This window comes from Hyperolius riggenbachi, chromosome 1 (assembly GCF_040937935.1).
Source record: "Hyperolius riggenbachi isolate aHypRig1 chromosome 1, aHypRig1.pri, whole genome shotgun sequence".
Taxonomy (NCBI): Eukaryota; Metazoa; Chordata; class Amphibia; order Anura; family Hyperoliidae; genus Hyperolius; species Hyperolius riggenbachi.
In genome coordinates, this window is record NC_090646.1 from 54,520,241 (window position 1) to 54,535,377 (window position 15,137).

Below are 15,137 nucleotides of genomic sequence, written 5' to 3' on the forward strand. Positions count from 1 at the left end.
AGTGACCACCTGTGCCAAGTGTGGGGACTGTGGCTTGATTACTGTGAGAATGGCAGCCTTTTACATTTTTTCCATTGACTTGAATGGGTGAAATCTGATTTGCTGTTTGTAGCTCCGCCCAGGTGTGCAGGGGGGACGCCAGACCTCCAGAACCTATCATCCCAGGTAGTAAGGGATCTGTGTACCAAGTTTCGTTTAAATCGGTCAAGCCGTTTTCGAGTGATCGCGGCACATACACACACACACACACATACATACATACATCCGATTTTATATATATAGATGACGAGAATTCTGTTCCTGGTGGGGGCCATGTCTTTTGCCCACAGTTAAGGCTAACTCGTGATGTCATTTCTGCCCTTTACTTTTCTTCTTGTCTCCTCCAATCGCTGAGTCGCCTCAGCCTTGCTTGTAAACACAAGTGAGCAGGGGGTTAGGTTTCAGATAAGAAGCTGGCAGGGAAATAAAGGGAAGAGGAGGAATAGATTATAGATAAAAAGAACCCCCAGCATGCAATTCTTTGGCACGACTACTAAAGGGCCAGTGTTCCTCAAGTATGTGTGTGATAACTCCAAATCATAACAGCAGAAAAAGTTTTGCAAGTTTTGAATGCAGGATTAGCATCTTTATCACTTAATACACTCAGACCAGTTGCTGTTGAAATTTGATTTTTATGGTGACGATACCGCTTTAAAAAAAACCTTGCTGGTCTGAAGATTCTGACACATACGCTATTGATTTTAGTGTTTTCTGCACCGTGTGTCATGTGTCAGAATCTTCAGACCATAGCTGCACCCCAGCTCCTAAGCACATGGTTGTGGATGCTTGGGCTGGGATTAGGGGGTACTTGAAGCTGTCATGGTCTATTACAGTAAGTTTTAGGTTATATATAATGATCAGTCATGTAATAAATGAGCCTGAATATATAATGTAGCTTATTAAAATCATACAGGAATGTTTGAGAAGCAGTCACTCTCCCGGCAGGCCGTATAATGTTGAGAAACACCAGGCTGCAGCCGTTGACTTGTGGTTTCTGTATGGATTGAAGTGCCGCAGCTCATGCTAAATTTCCTCTTCAGTGGTTGGTTCCTCCAAGAAAAAAGTGCCGGTCATAGATTTACAATGAGAAAAGGGAAGATGAATTTCATCAATCAGTGACCGCATGGGGCAGCGGGGAGGGATGGCCACTGGGTGTGGCACTGTGTAGTCTGTGCAGCTGTAAACTGTGAATTCTATCAGCTCATGTTACATGCAGGCTGCAGAAAGCCCGGGATTGACGTGTTAGGGCCCATAAATGCGAAACGCAAACGTGTAGCCTGCACCATTTTCAGGCGAGATCCCGGCGATCGCGTTTTAGTGCTATAGTAGCGCTAAACGCAATCGCTGAGAAATCGCTGCACTGTCCAGTGATTTTTTTCCACGTGAAATCGCGGAAAAATCACTCCCGCAAAATGGTGGCAAACATCGCTGGCGTTTTGCGCTTCTAAGTGTGAATGGCCCTAAGGGCCCTTCTCCATTGCTGCTTGTGCCACTAACTGTGATTGCGCACAATTTCCACTGGTCGCCGTTTGTGCCGTAGCTGTCGGGAAAGCAGCGTGATTGCAATGAGAATGGCGCAAGCTGGCGGTTGCATACAACAAAAAATCTACACCCACCACCAGGAAATTAGCATTGCTCTAGCGATCAGCTTTGATCTTTTTGAAGTGGATCGCAGTTAGGGGAAAAGGGCCCTAAATCTTGTTTAGTAAGCTCTGGTGTGGTAGAACTTCAGGTATAGTAAACTGATTCCAGGTCCTGGCCAAGCCCCATTATAAGTATATGGGCGTAACGCCTGATATAGTAAACCTGGATACAGGGCCGGGCCGAGGCATAGGCTGAGAGGCTCCTGCCTCAGGGCGCAGTGTAGGAGGGGGCGCATAACTCATTCAGCTGTCATTCCTAATTGTGTTTGAAGCAGAGAGAAATAAGAAAAGGAGATACATGGAAGTGACTACAAGCCAGAAAACTAGAGATTAAGGTGTTGTGGGCCCTGGGGGGCCTCTTAGTCTAATAGCAATCAGTGTGTGTCAGCTGGGGTGGGAGGGATGGAGGGGCGCACTTTGGTGTCTCAGCCTCGGGTGCTGGAGGACCTTGTCCTGGCTCTAGAATTTCTGTTATAGTAAACCTTCGTACTGATTAAAGGATACCCCAAGTACATGATGAGATAGACATGTGCATGTACAGTGCCTAGCACACAAATAACTATGCTGTGTTCCTTTTTTTCTTTCTCTGTCTGAAAGAGTTAAATATCAGGTATGTAAGTGGCTGACTCAGACAGGAAGTGACTACAGTGTGGCCCTCACTGATAAGAAATTTCCCTTTTTATTTTTTTCTTGCTCTCAGAAGCCATTTTCTGCTAGGAAAGTGTTTTATAGTTGGAATTTCTTATCAGTCAGGCTTGCAATATTCATTTTTAGCCTTGGAACTAGTGTACGCCAAGTGAGCTCCCCGTGGGCTAGGGGTTTACTGAACTCAGTTGCATGTCTGTCCTGTTGATCCCCTGCCTCTAATTTTTAAACCAACACCCTGAACAAAAATACTGATCAGGTGTTTGACAAAAATCTGACAAGATTAGCTGCATGCTCGTTTCAGGTGTGTGATTCAGGCACTACTGTAGGACTGCCAGGCAACTGAGATTGTTTAAAAGGAAATAAATATGGCAGCCATCACAAACCTTTTTACTTCAGTCACACTATAAATGATGTCCGTTTTAATGCAATGAAAAAACCCATTACAGCTCGTGTCAATCCAATGTGTTTGTGCATTGCAAAAACGGAAAGTGAGCATGTTTTATTTTACATCGTTTAGTAAGTTATTAAGAAAATCTGAAAAATATACGACACCTGCGTCTTGGTGTGTCCAAACTGCTAGTTCTCAATGAAGAGTGGATAAATTCAGATGAATGCATCTATCACTTAAAGAGGAGCTGTCAGCCATACTATGCCAGGATAAAAAAACACACATATAAGTAGATAAATACTAGCAGGGCCGGCCTTAGGTTTCACAGCGCCCTGAGCGAAAACTGATGTTTGTGCCCCCCCCCCTTCATCCTCTTCCCACGTGCATATACACACACACACGCACGTGTATACACACACACACACACACACACACACACACACACAGGCCCATATGCAATTCACCTTCTCTCCTGAGATATCTCCTAGGACAGTGGTTCCCAACCTTTTTGACGTTGTGACACCTCACGTCAAATGCTCAGATCTCCGTGACACATCACATATGTATAATAGAAAAAATACTATTAACAACAATGAATGGATGGAAGGAGTGCATTATCCTGAATACACTTAAAAATGAAGGCTAGAACCTTTCAGGAATATTAATAAAAACAATTAGTGGGACAGTTATCCGCCTCCCCCCATTTAGAATGATAGCACAGCACTGACAATTTGCACCACGCGTTATAGCCGCTGTGCAGCTATCTCCCCCCCCCCCCCCCCCCAAGCGCCCTCAGACTCAGTAGAGGTAGGTAGCCAGATATAGGTGCCCACAGTATAGGATCACATGTGTAGGTGCCCTCAATATAGGTTGCCAAGCGTAGGTGCCCCCAAGTACAGGAAGTCAATTGAAGGTCTCCATCCCCCCCATAGGTAGCCAGGCGTAGGTGCCTCCAGTATAGGTAGCCAGGTTTTGGAGCCCTCAGTAAAGGTAGCCAGCTATAGGTGCCCCCAGTATAGGAAATCAGGTGTAGGTGCCCTCAGTATAGGCAACCAGCTATAGGCGCCCCCAGTATAGGAAATCAGGTGTAGGTGCCCTCAGTATAGGCAACCAGCTATAGGCGCCCCCTTGGAAGCCGGTGCCCTGAGCGACCGCTCTGGTCGCTCATTTCAAAGGCCGGCTATGAATACTAGCTCTACTTACATGACAGATGTATTGCACTGTCCACGATTTAATTTCAGTGAATTTTATAAAACAAACATATGGAAATGCAGAGAATTCTGTTCCCTGGCAGGGGCCATCTTTAGTCCCTCCAGCGAAGCCAATGCTTGCGTCATTTCCTCCCTTATCCCCCCCTCCTCCTCCCAGCAATAGCCAGCACTACTGTAGTGGCATCCCGCATCCATTAGAACCCCCCAGCCCTGCTACTATATCAATAGGGATTTCCCCTGCATTTACCCTCAACCTGCAGCATCCATCTCCTCTCGCAGCATAACAGCGCTTAGCAGGGAAGAATAAATGCAGCTCCATCACCTGGAACCATGTTGAGGAGAATCTGTGTGCGCTGCATATATTCTTCCCTGCTACGCTCTATAATTCTGCAGGCGAGCGGGGGTGTTACAGAGTGGAGGGATAATGCAGGGGGAATCCCTTTGGAAATAGTAGCAGGACCGGGGGTCCCCATGGATGCGGAGATGCCCGCTGCCCCCCGAATAAAGGGACGGAGACGCCGATAGAGTGCGGGGAGGGGGCGGACAGTGCAGACGCGAGGCGGCCAATGAGAGAGGGACAGAGAGAGTGACACAGGCTGCAGCCAATCAGGCTGAACTAGCTGTGTCTGGGGAGAAAAGCAAAATAGAACTCCCTCCCGCCCTAGCCTGCACTGCATCTTCTGTTATGCGGCCTCTTGCTGCATCCTTTAGAGCTGGGGACATGAGGATTTATCTACGATTAAAGAATAGTAAGATTTGTTTTTAAGTTAGGCATTGCCTTTTTAGCATCCATTGTATCTGTATTACAGATAGAAATAGGGAATTGATTTTTGTTTTTAAGCCTAACAGTTACTCTTTAAAACAGGGGTAGGGAACCTATGACTCGGGAGCCAGCTGTGACTCTGTTGATGGCTACATCTGGCTCACAGACAAATCAGTAGGGGTTGATCTACTACGCTACACTGCTCAAGCAGCCCAGCTTAGTGTGGCAGCGCAAGTAAAATGTTCAAAGTAGGCATGTTACTGCTGCAGAAAGGAAAAAAAATGGGAACAGAAAGGAGCGCTCTCTGGTGCATTAACTTTTTTAATTCGCTTCTAAATCTCACAATGTTTAAATAAGAACAAGGCTCATCACACTAAAAAGTGTACATCACCGGGTCCCTCAGTCGGGAACACCGTCAGACGCCTCCGCACTGTGGCCAATAGGGGACGATATACAGGCTGGGAACGCGAACAATCACTCGCGTTCCCATGCCTGTCGGCCGGTGACGGCGAAACCGGAAGTGCTCGCCGGCGGGTCCTGGGCCATCGGAGCGGGGCTGCGAGGGCACCGATCATCTGCAGGGGGCTGAGGGAAGCCCCAGGTGAGTTCATCTCATTTTTTGGGGGTGACATTAGGTTAACTTTAATAGGGTTACAGAAAAGCTTAGCGATTTGAAAAGAGCACATCGTTGAAATAAATGGAGAGAAACTGAGAGCCCCAATAGTGCAGTTTTCTCTTTATCAATATGGATTTTTATTGAATGCAATATACAGGTAGTCCCCGGTTAACGAACGAGATAAGGACTGTAGGTTTATTCTTAACCTAAATCTGAATTCTTAAAGAGAACCAGAGATGAAGAATAAATAGATTTATACATACCTGGGGCTTCCTCTAGCCCCATGAGCCTGGATCACTCCCAAGCCGCCGTCTTCCGCCAGTACCGGGTCCCGTAATTTCGGCCAGTCGACGCAATCGCAGTGTGTTCCCTCCGTACTGCGCAGACGTACAAAGCCGGAGGGAGCCCCTGTGCATGCTTACAACCGGTCGGGTCCGGCGGAAGTGGCGGGATCCGGTACTGGCGATAGAGGCAGCGGAGGACGGCGGCGTTGGAGCGATCCAGGCTTATGGGGCTGGAGGAAGCCCCAGGTATGTATAAACGTTAATTTTGAAGGATGCCCTCGTCTCTGGTTCCCTTTAAGTCGGAACATTGTGCCATCTCTGTCCCCTGTACCTCCTCTGTGCCCCCAGTGTCCCCTCTGCCCTTTGTACCTGTTTATACAAGTTTAAAAGCCTTTTTCAAGTTTCAATTTTTTTTAAATCAAATTTTCTCAAAAATTAAAAGTCCAATTTGAATTATTTTTTTTTACTTGTTCCCATGTAAACAGAGAATCCATGCCGTTCGTATCGGCAACTCGTTCGTAAATCGGGGACTACCTGTATACTCACAAGCATGGGTCCCCTCTAAGGCAACCACTATGCAGGCTGATGAGGATCATAAACCAGTTCTCACTCAGGTTAAAGGAAACCAGAGATGAACGCTTTGGCACGAAACATCCCCCCCCCCCCCCCCCCGATAGATTTTACAAAATAAATACTATACCTGGTATTTTCGCCGCTCTGGTGTGACATTTGTGTTTATTTTTAACTAAAACTCCATGCAAAACACAGTTCATCAGAAAAGCACATTATTTAGTGGGTTGTGTGCAAAATGAAATCACCGTTTCTAAAAACCTCTTATGACTAACATATAGATTTAAAAAAAAAAACCTTTTCATAGCTCCTCCCATCTCATCACAGCTCTCGGATACTGCAAATATACATAACAGGAAAGCAGAGCTAGAAGGGGGCAGGCTTAGGCTTGAAAATACAGAGAAGAAAGACTCGGGTATAGTGATTCCTGAACAAAGCCAGACTGAATGCTCAGTCTGGGATTTTATCAGGGCTGATAACAAGCCGGCTGTGCAGTGCAGAATGAAACAGAGCAGGATAGGCGTTTTCTCTAATGTTCCCACTGATCTATATGGTGAAATACATGAGGGTGCTTCGTCTCTGGTTCACTTTAAAATGTCCGTCTCTGTAGGAGGAAAAGAAGATGGGGATTCACCTCTCTACCAAAGAGTGGTCACAATTGTGATTGTTGATACATAGGCGCCAGAAGAGTAAAAACAGTTTTGTTTAACCTCTCTGGCGTTCAATTTCCCCAGGATTTCTGTGCAAAAGTGATCAAATTAAATTGTATAACTTTTTTCCTGTAGCTTGCCAAAACGCGTCAAGCAAGGGTCTAGTATACAGTGCAGGAGAGTATCGATGTGTATGCACATTTATACTGTTCACAGCATGTTTTGTATGAACGGATATATCTGTCAATACTGCTAGGGAGGGAGGTAGTTGGACACATGGGCCCATATGCAATTCACTTTTTCTCCTAGGTGATCATTTCAAAATTGTCAATGAAATGCCTTTTAAATCACCAACAAGCAAGTAAATACTAAATCATTTTTATCACACTTTTTCACCTTTTTGCACTTTTCCAGTTGGTGTGCTGAAAAGTTCGGTCTTAAAGAGAACCAGAGATGAAGCACCCTCATGTATTTTACCTTATAAATCGGTGGGAACATGACAGTAAACACCTAATCTGCTCTTTGTTTCATTGTTCTCTGTTTAATCTGACCGTTACCACCTCTGATAAGAATCCCAGGCTGAGCATTCAGTCTGGATTTGCTACGGAATGATTATAGCTGAGTCTGTCTTCTCTGGTGGCTTTTCAAGCCCAAGCCTGCCCCCTGCTGGCTCTGCTATAATGACTCAGCTATAATCTTTCCTGGCAAAGCCAGAATGTATGCTCAGTCGGGGATTCTTATCACAGCTGATAACAGACACTTTTAGCAGTGAGAATGAAAGAGAGCAGGGTAGGTGTTTTCTCTAATGTTCCCACTGAAATATATGGTAAAATACATGAGGGTGCTTCGTCTCTGGTTCCCTTTTAACACTCCTGGTGACTAGGCCATTTTTTTTTTTTTACTACAAATTAGGCCACTGCAGCTTCAAAGGCTCGCTACAGGGCCGTACAATCTAGCACACAAGTGATTTCCCCCCCCCTTTTCTGCCCACCAACAGAGCTTTCTGTTGGTGGGCTCTGATTGCTCCCCCAGTGTTATTTTACAAATATTTATTTCATTATTTTTACAATAAATTGCGTCATTTTATTTTTAACCCCTCCTCCCTCACCCAATCAGTGCGATCGGCTGTCATAGGCTTCAGCCTTGTCACTCGGCTGTCCACAGTACAACGCTGACGTAGATCGCATTGCTGTACACAGTAAATAAACGGTAAACAGTTTTGCCGTGTAGCAGTCTCCTAGCGGTGATTGCCGGTGGGAGACTGACGGAGTGGAGCCAATGACGAAGCAGAGATGTGCGGGATCTCCTGCAAAACCCCGCCCCAGGACTTCTCGGCGATTGGCATGGAGTGGTCCTGGGGCTGCCGCCGCGTTCACGCCAATCGGCGTTACGTGCTCGGAAACAAATTTAAATAGAAGATGAAACATCTCCTAGGAGAATACCCAGGAGAAAAAGTTAATTGCATATAGGCCATGCTGTCGATATTAAAAAAATTCCTGCATCAATAAAGAATCCTTTTGATTTATTTATTTTTTTTGCTGTATCAAAGAACAAAACTGTTTTTACTCTTCTGGCGCCTCTGTATCAACGATCACAATTAGTGAAATAAATCGACTTTTGTTTGATAATTTTTCAGGTTTCACCTGTTAATTGTGCGTACAGGAATTTTATCAAAATGAACATGTACCAGTGTTGGTGATGCTATCAGACTACACATCAATTCTATACAGTCATAATTGTGCTTCTGGATGTCCTGATTGTACAGAACATTGAACTGCTTATGTTTCTATTCTCCCCCTAATTTTATGCTCATGTACAGTGCAATGGGAGAGGTCAGTGCTATATTTACATACCGGTAAATTATTTAAAGGCAAAAAACTCGTAAAATTTAAAATATGTGCAAACATGTACAAATAAGAATGTTTTTTCCAGAGTAAAATAAAACAAATTACTTTTCTCCTATGTTGCTGTCGCTTACAGTAAGTAGTAGAAATCTGGCAGAAATGACAGGTTTTGGACTAATCCATCTCTTCATAGGGGATTCTCAGGGATTTACTTATTTTCAAAAGCACTTAGTGAATGGCAGTTGCTCTGTCCAACTGCCAAAAAACTGTATAGCGAGCAGGGAAGCCGGCCAGCATCATTGTTTAAATGCTTTTTTAGGGAATATCTTTATAAAGAACTAGTGACTTTAGCCCATTTAAAAACGGGCTAGGTCTGTCAGTAATCCGCCGCACGCACACAAACACACACCTTCTGGCCCCGTCCTCCGGCTCTTGGCAGGGTCTCTGCGTCTTTATCCTGCACATGCGTAGTGCTAAAAATCACTGACACATGGACAGACGCAGGGACACTTGCCTATTAGGTAGGATAAAAGCCTTGCTGAGAATACCCTATGAAGAGATGGACTTGTCCAAAACCTGTCGGTTCTGTCAGATTTCTACTACCTACTGTGACAGCAACACAGGAGAAAAGTAATGTATGGCTCATTTTACTCTGGAAAAAACACTTATTTGTCTATGTTTGCACATATTTTGAAATTGTAATTTTTTTCCCCCATAGTGCCACTTTAAGGAACAAGCTGTCCTAATCAGCACAGAATTTTAGACGTATATGTTAAAAATGCCTTGATAAGCTGCGATAATGACAGCATCATTTGCAATTCACAAGCTATGTATCAAAAGTACTAAACCTGAATTCCATTTTATGTACCTGGAGCTTCTTCCAGACCGTTAGCATTGCAAGTTCCTCTCTCCATAAGATCGTCTGTTGTGGGCCACTGCACACAATGCTTCCCAGCTACAGCAACATGGCAGAGAAGGCCCGTGACAGGGTCACAGCAAGGCTGACCGGGAGGAAACAGAGGCTGCAAGAAGCCCCCGGTAAGTAACGTAGAACTTGTTCTCCTGATTTTTCTGAGCAGGTCCTTTATACTGTGCAGTGCAGCTGTGCTCCTGTGAGGCATCTCAGCACTGGAGCGGCCTGGTGGAGGACAGGGAAAGGATCCAGAGGACTCCCTCTCCCGAGGCAAGTATCGCAATTTTTCATCTGCAAACCTCACAAGCCGCTCTAAATATGAAAGAAATAGACTTGCAATGCACTGCCTGCTGATAGAACTACGAGGCTCACTCCTTAGCATTAGCAGCTTTAAACTAAATTTTTCGTTTGAAGACTTACAGCACCAGGTGGTGGAAGAGGGGTAATGGAAGAGTCTTCTCCACCAGCGGGTGGCACTGTAACATCACATGTAATCTGAACAGAGAAGACATGTTGGGGTTACATCGCCGCTGCGGTGGAGGAGAGAAGCTGATTCAGGCGTCTGGACAAGCTGTTAACCTCCTGAGCGGTATGCTTGACATTGTGGGGGAGAGTTATCAATGCATTACGAACAGTTTTTTTCCTCTTAATCTGTTTTAACCAGCAGGGAGAACAGATCTGCATGATAATAAGAACCTTCTTAAATCCTAGGTAACACTGGCAGTTTAGCATGAATTTCTAGAGCTGCACTACAGTTAAGAAAAGTGCAAATCCATCCCTAAACTGGCGCAGATTAAGAAATGCTTGATAGTTGTATAGATGTAGAACTGCAGGTAGACATGATTGCAGAGTGCAGGCTATCCAGGATTTGTGATGTGCTTCTCTCCCCTGCTGCTATTAACGATTTCAGCCGCTGCTCTGCTGCAGTGGCGTACTAGCAGGCGCGCCCCCGTGCTGTCCCCCGGTAGCCCTGGGATCAGTGATTGGGAACATTGTTTCCGTTCACCGATCTAAGTTACCAGCAGAAAAGCTGACGGTTTCTAATCAGACCGCAGTTTTTCTAAAAAAAAAAAAAATAATAATAATTCCCCATCCTTGTGCTTCTGGTAAGCGAGAAGCACAAGGGGTCAAAAAAAAACTCAAGGCGGCCATCTTGTGGCCAAATAGTAAAACTACATCTACATACATTTTCATGCCAATTTACACATAACATTAAAAATTAACTATTTTCCAACACCAAAAAATTACCCAAATAAAATTTAATGAAAAAAAAAAGTTACAATTCAAAAAAGGGTCTGAACTTTTTAAATATGCACGTGAAGGGGGTTTACTACGAACATTTTTTAAATTATAAGCTTGTAAATAGTGATGACGCAAAACGGAAAAAATGCACCTTTATTTCCAAATAAAATATTGTCGCCATACATTGTGATAGGGACAAAATGTAAATGGTGTCATAACCGAGACAAACTGGCAAATACATAGATTTTAATTATGGTAGCGTGGATTAAAAAGCTATAATGGCTGTAAACAGAAATGATTTTTTTTAATTTTTTTTTTCTTAATATTCCTGTTCAAAAGCATTTATAAAAAAATAATTCTTAGCAAAATGTACCACCCAAAGAAAGCCTAATTAGTGGCAGAAAAAACAAGATATAGATCAATAAATTGTGATAAGTAGTGATAAAGTTATTAGCGAATGAATGGGAGGTGAAAATTGCTCTGATGCATAAGGTGAAAAATTCCCGTGGGCTGAAATAGTTAATACAGCAGGTGTGTTGGTTACCTCAGCAACAGCAATTCCCCTCACACAGCACTGTCTGAGAGACCTTCCTAACTCCTATTATACAACAGTTTTAGAAGGAATCTAATGATTTCGTAAGATGCCTGAGACAGTTCTGCATGGATTTCTAAAAACCTGCTAATATTTCGTCTCAGACACTTGATAAATCTGGCTCTGTGTCGGGTATGCCGCTCAAGGTTTTGCTAGCCACAGAGTCCCCCAGTATAAATCTATGTTTAGTATCTTCACTACACGTTAGCTAGTACTAGGCTAGCTAGTATGTGTCCACCCCCCCTCCGCCCGATGTGAACACCTATACTAGCTAGCCAGCATAGAGTGAAGATACTACACCTAATAGATTTATACTGGGGGACTCTGTGGCTAGCAAAACCTTGAGCAGCATACCGCTCAGGGAGGTTAAAAGCGAAGCAGGTTTGAGGGTTGTTTTACCCATAAACCATTGCAGTCAGTGTCAGGTCATGGCACAGCCACAGGCTATATTGGACAGTACAGCCCAAATCTCTGACAGTGCGTAATAGGTTGGTGCTTTATAAATACAATAAAGTTTTCCTCACCAGCCAATCTATCCCAACTGCCTGGAATATTAATCTGGTAACATGTTATGGCATGCAGCAAGCATACTTTGTGTATAACAGACTTACTCTATTTTGCCAAAACATAAAAGTGCCAGGGTAACTATTCCATCTAAGTTCTTTATTGTCAGGTAACCTAGAATAGCACCAGCTGGTATGTTCAGTTAGCAGCACTGAGGTCACCATTCAATGCTCCTTGTGTGAAAGATTTATGCTATAAACCTGACGATATGACTATCATTCAAGACCAGAACTGGACTGCATTGTGGGGCTTCTGCCCAGATTGGCTTTTTGTGAGAAGCGTACATGTGCCTGTTGTAGTGATCCCTTTGGAGTCTTAAAGTGGACCTGAACTCTTGCACAGGACAGAAGGAAAACCGGAGAAATGCACCCTGTATGTATTCAGAGAGTTTAGGCTAATTCCCCCTCATTTGTGTCTAATCACAAGTTGTAATCTTATCTCTCCCCTGTGTCATATGACTGCCTATGGCAGAGATCGCAGATAAGCCCATTTGAAAGCACTGGAGGTTAACAATATGTCTGATTCCATGAATCAGGAAGTAGAAACTGTGCAGATTTTTTTATGATTTGTATCAGCTGTAACAAAGAAATGTTTTTATGGTTAAAGGTTATGATGCTGCTGTATATCTTTTTGAGCAGAGAGCACCTCTGAGTTAAGGTCCACTTTAAAAAGAGTACCTGTAGTGAAAAAGAGCACCACTGGGGGTACTTACCTCAGGAGCGGGAGGCCTCTAAAGTAATGAAGCTCCCCTCATCCTTAGCACCCATGATACAGCGACAGCCCCCCGGAAAGGCTGCCGACAAGGACCGTTTAGGCGCATTATGGCTTCTACCACTGTCTTCCCCAAACAGTGTCTGCCCCGTGCAGACACAGCTGCTTCCCCCTCAGGCTCCGGCGGAATTAGCTAAGCCAGATCGGGGCTGCTCTACTGTGCAGGCGTAGACGACTCACGCCTGCACAGTAGAGCGAAACCGAATAAGGGGGCTATTTCAATTTTGTGAAGGCCATTCTTCTAAAAGGGAGCCAGCACTGGATCGCCCCCTCCCACATACTTACATAGGTAGAGGAAAAGCCTCAAGATCCTGCAAGGGCTTCCCAGGTTGTTCTGGCCGCCATAAGAGCTTGTTGGATTTGATTGCGGCCACGCTCGTCTTTATGCATGAGCATGGCTGTACTTCCACGCCTGCACAGTAAGCTGGCACATGAGTGGCAATGTGTTACTGCACAGGTGCGGCCACAGGCTCTTGATCCCTCTGGTCAGATTGTCGTTTGATACATGACGTCAGACGGCAATCTCACTATAGGGGTATACTACAACCCGGTGGACGGAGGGAGAACTGCAGCACTGGATCCAGGGGAGGAGAGTTAGACGCAGGGCTGCCGCAGATCAATCTACAGCATACATGTCAAACTCCGGCCTGCGGGCCAAATTTGGTCCTTAAGTGGTTTTCCCACTGTGCATTATGTTTGGCCCACCAGGGAAGCTATATTAGAGGTGAAGCCCTAGAACCAGGAAAGCCATATGGGGGAGGTAGGGGGAAAGCACTAAAACACCAGGGATCTGTATAGGGGTGGGCGGACCACTAGACACCAGGGAACTGGATAAGGGAGGAAGGTGGCCAGTAGACATTGAGGTTGGCCCGCGACTAGGTCCCAGTGTACAATTTCGTCCCACTTTGTATTTGAGTTTGACGCCCCTAATCTAGCGCCATCATTTTTTCACCCTGCTTTTAGGGTCTAAAAGCTTGTGAAAGAATTACACCGCTTTTAGACCCTAAAATCCGGAAGTAATCATACAGCCAGGGAGGCTAAACCAGCGGCAAAGTTTCCATGTTCTTTTTGAAGTGCTGACAATAATTAGGAAATGAATACAAGAGGATTTCTGTAACGTTTACATTTTATTTACAAACTTTCATGTTCCATTCTAGGAAAGAAAAACATTTATACATCTGAAATGCAAAGCTTGAGGTGGAAGACCCTCAATAAGAGTCCCTCAGATCAAGACAATCCTCAATTCCCTGCAGACAAATATACTTCCCCTAAAATTCCAAGATGCTAAAAATAAACAAGCATTGGAATAACCTTTTCCATCCAAACACTTGAAAAAAAAAAAGTAACCTCTTCAGGCAGCGCCCCTGAGATGGCAAATAGCGCAACATGTCCAGGAGTTTAGTCATTCCACAAGCATGCCCTACACGTTCCAGACCATGAAAGGGGCAAGCAAGAGGCTGTGATGGGCACGGGCTCCTATCCTGGACCCATTGCGGTTCCAACTCCCAGTGGCACAAAAAAAAAAAAAATATTAACTGTACTCCAACATTAGTACAATGTAAGACTGAAGAATGTCTAATTATAAAAGAATAATACATTATGTCTGTCTACAGAGTGCATTTATATAACAAAAACAACAGTTCAGATAACAGAACCACTGAAAATGGAAAGAAGGAATTTACACGCTGTTCCCTAAAGTTCTACGTCACGTTGAGGAGTTTGTACAATACTTGGTGGTGGAGGGGGGCGTGTTTAGGGTGATCTCATGTGCTGGGAGTTTTCCCTTCTGCAGATTCTTCCTCCTTGGTCAATTGTTTCTATGGGGAAGAAAAGGTACAACAAAAAAGGTGAAATTTGGAGTGACAAATGAACACACATACATGGCAAGGCATCTTTTTTTTTTTTACCACCAGTTGTGTAGAGATTTTTATGAACATTCCACAGCCAGTATTTACGGAATACCTGAATTAAAGTAAATGGGAACTACAAAAACAAAACACATAAGAAATCAGCCAGATACTTACCTAAGGAGGGGGAAAGCTCTGGGTCCTATAGAGAAGTGTTCCCCAACCCTGTCCTCAAGGCCCACCAACAGTGCATGTTTTGTAGAAAACCAGAGGTAATCAGCTCTGCTGAGACACCAATTACCTCACCTGTGCAGGTTTGTGGTTTTCTGCAAAACATGCAGTGTTGGTGGGCCCTGAGGACAGGGTTGGGGAACACTGCAGAGCTTTCCCATTTCTCTCAGTTCCTGTGTTCCAGTGCTGGTTCCCAGTAGCAGCATTCAACCAACTGGTCAAATACTTCTCTTTGCCACCAAAGGAGGCATTCGGAAGTCTTCAGGAGACTGAGTGACCCCGACGACGGGCGGCTCTACACTAGGCATGCGCGTCACGCAG

General features: G+C 44.6%; 1 protein-coding gene and 1 long non-coding RNA gene across 3 annotated transcripts in view; one reads left to right on the forward strand and one right to left on the reverse strand.

Annotated features, from left to right (window-relative positions):
- Positions 1–4,332: 4,332 nt before the first annotated feature.
- On the forward strand, positions 4,333–14,328 carry LOC137562736 (uncharacterized). The gene is made up of 3 exons (XR_011030178.1): positions 4,333–4,678; positions 9,531–9,694; positions 13,896–14,328. It is a non-coding gene; the product is annotated as an uncharacterized lncRNA (long non-coding RNA).
- Positions 13,847–15,137, reverse strand: part of ZNF638 (zinc finger protein 638) — a 197,465-nt gene continuing 196,174 nt past the window's right edge. For both annotated transcript variants that reach the window (XM_068274297.1, XM_068274304.1), the window contains exon 25: positions 13,847–14,555. In XM_068274297.1, the coding sequence (XP_068130398.1) occupies positions 14,502–14,555 (54 nt within the window). In that variant the 3' untranslated portion in view covers positions 13,847–14,501. The remainder of the gene's footprint in view (positions 14,556–15,137) is intronic.